Genomic DNA, 4298 nt, shown 5'->3' with positions numbered 1-4298 from the left:
GGGCAGAGAGCCTCCACGGCACGGCTCAGCCCCTGGCTCACCCCGCCGACGGCCAGCAGACAGTTCCGCACCACGATGCTGGAGCAGGCGCAGCGCGGGGTGGGCATGGGGGGCAGGCTCTCCCACTTGTTCTTCTCAGGGTGGAAAGCCTCTGCGGACTCCAGGACAGTCGGCTGGTTTCCTGGAAGCATAAAGGGAGGCACTGGGTCACTTAGGAAGCACCAGCGAGCATCCCTGGTCTGCTCTGGCATAGTCTCTGAACTCTGAACCCTGGGTCTGCTTTTCCTGCTCCCTCAGGCCAGCCAGGGCCAGGATCTCTCCCCTCTGTAATGATAACACATGACTCATGCTTTTTAAAGCATTACCACCATCCCCGGTGCCTCACCTAGTCCTCCAGCCACGACGACTCTGCCTTTCAGGTAGCCAGCCACAAAGTCTGCTCGCCTTTTCTTCAGGTAGAAGGAGCGCTCCATCTTCATCCAGCCACCTGGGAGGGACAGGACAGACCGGGCATTACAGGGGCATCCACTCCTGGGAAACCATCTGCCTCTCATCTCCTAATCTCTTGTGGAAGCACAGCTTTGCTGCTGCACCTTGGGGTAATCAAACCCCAGGACACAGGGGTCAGCTTCCTCCCCACCACATCAGGAGGGAGCTGTTGAACCCAGCTGCCTCGGGACCACGGCTTTCCCCCCTGCTGCCTTGACTTGTTAATCTTGACTGCAGGTCTTCCTCTAGGCTGGGCTCAAGGCAGCAGCAGTCGCAGGACTCAGCAGATGAGAGCTCTGTGCTCTGCAAGGACAGCAAAGCGTGCCACCAGCCCTGCTCCTCTGGAAAGGACAGAGCTGGGACAAGGGACAACCCCCACCTTGCTCCATGTCAAACATGTCCACGGTCCTCATGAACTTGGGCTGCCGGTAGAGCCGGCCCTGCCGCAGGCCCCCGAGACTGAAGAGTTTGTCTTCTGTGGGCACGAAGCTGGAGAAGGCTCTTTTGTTGGGGATGTTGGGAAACTTGGTCCAGGACCGGGTCTCTGTGTCAAAGACCTCGAAGGCATTGATAGCGTACTTGGACTGCCTTCCACCTGGGGCAGGGAGAGGGAAAGCAAAGGGTCAGCTTGGCTCATAGCACCAAGCCAACAGCACCAGGAATCAGAGAATCACAGAATGGTTTGGGTCAGAAGGGACCTTAAAGACCATGTAGTTCCACCCCCCTGCCATGGGCAGGGACACCTCCCACTAGCCCAGGTTGCCCAAAGCCTCATCCAGCCTGGCCTTGAACCCCTCCAGGGATGGGGCATCCACAGCTTCTCTGGGCAACCTGGGCCACTGCCTCACCCCCCGCACAGGAAAACATTTCTTCCTAACATCTCATCTCAATCTCTCCTCTTTCAGCCTAAATCCATTACCCCTCATCCTATTGTTACACCTGAACAAGAGCCTCTCCCCATCTCTCCTGTAGACCCCTTTAAGTACTGGAAGGAACTGGAAGGAATCAGAGGAGCTTCTCGGGGTGGGCTCAGAGCAGGCGAGCTGCACACGATGTGATGCCCCCAAGTCTCAAGTCACCTGGGTGAGGGCCTGCTGAGCCAGGTAACTTCCCCCCCTTGTGCTCCCCCTCCTTTAACTGCAGGATCCCAGCATGAAAACACTTCATTTTGCACTACATCGCACCCTCCGCCTCCCTCCACGCCGGCAGCAGCGGGTCGCTGGCGCAGGAAGATGTTTAGTATGCACCAGCTTCATCAAGACAAATCCAGAGCAGAGCAGGGATCAGCGCTCAGGAGCTTTTGCAATTCAGATGAGCTCAGTGCCAGTGCAAGCCAGCAAGCCCCAGCCTCGCTGCCGGAGCAGCTGCTGCTGCGACCGCCAAGGATGTGGATTATTCTCATCAGCTGCAGATGGATGCAGCTATTCTCAGCTCAGATGCCCAGCGTGCCTTTGAAGGCAGAGCCTGTGCTCGCTGCCGGGCCCACAAACTGTTTGCCAGCAGCGAGCAAACTGCAAAATAGATCAGAGTCTTTCCTGTTCACCCCTATAGAAAGCTAGGGCTGGCTGGTGGTTCGAGCAAACTCCTGCGTTTTGATCCTGATACGCCATTTGGCCACAAGCTAATGTTTCTCTGCCTTAGCCTGCCATTCTGTAACACAGGACTAATGAAAACCGTCCTCTGCAAAAGGCTTGGGCCAGCATTTCCCAGCTGCAGCAGGTTTCTCCCCTGCCAAAGGCAGACCCCTTGGGAAGCTGCGCCGTGCTTTGCTGATACCAAATGCACAGAAGTATTTTTACTTGCTAGTTGAGTCCAAGGGCTTCTATTGCAGTAGCAGGGATGCAAACGGAGCAAAGACCAGCTGCACCCTCAGCTGCCAGCAGCCACGGATGGACCTGGGATGAGAGAGGCCACTTGCCCAGCACAGAGCTGCTGCGAGACCCCAGCACCAGCCCCACTCAAACCCTCCAGCTGCAAGCGTGGTATTTCTGAATGCAGGAGGAAACAGGCAAGGATGGAGGGGAGCGTTCCCCAGCACCTCTCCCAGGGAGGTTTCTCAGGGCTGAGATCAAAGGAGCTGCTGCCCAGCGGTGCCCAAGGAGGAGGAGGCAGGACAGCTTCTTACCCAGCACGTAGATCTTGGTGCCTCGCAGGAAGGACGTGGCAGCGTACCTGGGTGTGGGCATGGCTGCCAGCGACACCCAGATGTCCTTGAGCATGTCGTAGTGCTGCAGGTAGTTGTGTGGCCGCAGGTCAGATCCCATCCCACCCGCTGCATAGACTCTGTAGTCTGCACAGGGCCAAGAAGTAAAAAAAACCCCACCAAATTACTGTAGGAGAGCATGAGAAACATCCTCCTGCAAAAACACATGCCATCATCTGATGTGGACCAGAACTGTTCACTCCCACCCAAGTCCCTGTGTACATCCCGACCTCCCATCCCTGGGGCAGAGGGGAACACCAACCTCCTGGTCCCCACAGCACCGCTGATGCTCATCCCCCAGCCCTGCTGCCCCGTCCAGGGGCTGCTGCTCCTCTTTTAATATGCACTTCAGCAAACAGACAAGATTCAGGAGAGCACCAACGGCAGCCTTGCCCTCACGGACAGCCCTGCAAGGCAGCTGGAAAAGCAGAGAGGAGCCTGCACGCTGCAAGGATTTGGGCGGCTATTTCTGTTCCTGGCCTCTTGCCCTGAACTGACCCCGCCGTATCAGTCAGGCAAGCTCATACTCAGAGAGAAAAATCATCTTGGAGATGGTAAACATTATTTTTAAACATTCCTTGACGGTAGCTTTTAAACCCACTTAAGCAAACAAACCAAGCAGCTTTCAAAGGAGCTGCCTGGAGATTAGATCCGTAATCCCAGGCACGGCGGGAAGCTGCCTGACCTCAGGCACACTGCTCGGGAACACAGCTCCCAGCCCCAGGCTCTGCAAAGCACGGCAGAGGATGCTAAAGGAAATCAATGCTCCACATCTCTGCTTAGAAATTAAAAAATGAGATGGGCTGATAGCGCAGAGCCTCCCGGGCGTTTAACAAGCCCCATTTAAGGCAGCGGTTAAGCTGACAGAGGGGAGCTGCGCAGGAGCCCTCCACGAAGCCAGCTGCTGCCCCTCCTCGTATAATGATTTGACACTGTGAAGCTGACACTCTTCTGGCTGGTTCTGGGCTTGCTCCAGAGAGATCTCTTCACACCAAAGCTATTCTGTGGCTCCCAGGCTTCACCTTGGGCTCCACAGCTCAGCTGAGGTACTCCCAGCCCATTCCTATTTTTCCAGCATCTGCAGCACACGAGGACCAGAATTTACTACAAAAGCCTGGAGAAGTTTGATTTGAGATCCTGGAGACTGGACCTGTCCGAAATACTCCCAGGTACCAACACGGCCATGGCCCCTGTGGCTCCGGGGCTGACGATACAGAACAACCCCTGGGTTTCTCTGCTTTCGGCTGCTACAGAACCATCGTCTTCAGCAGGTGGGATATGACAAATTGCCAGGAGCACAGAAAAGGTTTTTTGAGAACAACATAACCCTGTGCCATTGCCCAACCATGCCATTGCCCAACCGATGCCAACCTTCCCCATCACCCCGCAGGCATCCCCCCGCTCCCCGCCCTGGTCCTTCTTGCCTTTTGCCGTCACCGAGATGCCCATGGCTGCCTCTCGCAGCGAGCTCCTCTTCTTCCACTTGCCCTCGTCGATGTTGTACATCTCCACTATCTTCAGCGGCATCTGATTGACTCCGACCCCTCCTATCACCATGATCCGCTTGCCCAAAGTGGCCACCGCCACCCCCGCCCGCGCCGTGGGC

At 56.4% G+C, this 4298-nt stretch overlaps 1 protein-coding gene across 1 annotated transcript in view; it reads right to left on the bottom strand.

Moving 5' to 3' along the window:
- Positions 1 to 4: 4 nt before the first annotated feature.
- KLHDC8A (kelch domain containing 8A) overlaps positions 5 to 4298 on the bottom strand; it is a gene marked incomplete at its 3' end in the record, with an annotated part of 4496 nt that continues 202 nt past the window's right edge. The window contains exons 2-6 of the mRNA XM_010078752.1: positions 4117 to 4296; positions 2615 to 2779; positions 869 to 1084; positions 386 to 487; positions 5 to 181 (exon numbers count right to left, since the gene is read on the bottom strand). Of these exons, the coding sequence (XP_010077054.1) occupies positions 5 to 181; positions 386 to 487; positions 869 to 1084; positions 2615 to 2779; positions 4117 to 4296 (840 nt within the window). The remainder of the gene's footprint in view (positions 182 to 385; positions 488 to 868; positions 1085 to 2614; positions 2780 to 4116; positions 4297 to 4298) is intronic.

Source organism: Pterocles gutturalis, unplaced genomic scaffold (assembly GCF_000699245.1).
Source record: "Pterocles gutturalis isolate BGI_N339 unplaced genomic scaffold, ASM69924v1 scaffold16028, whole genome shotgun sequence".
NCBI classification, from domain to species: Eukaryota; Metazoa; Chordata; class Aves; order Pterocliformes; family Pteroclidae; genus Pterocles; species Pterocles gutturalis.
This window is presented reverse-complemented; position numbering and strand designations above follow the sequence as displayed.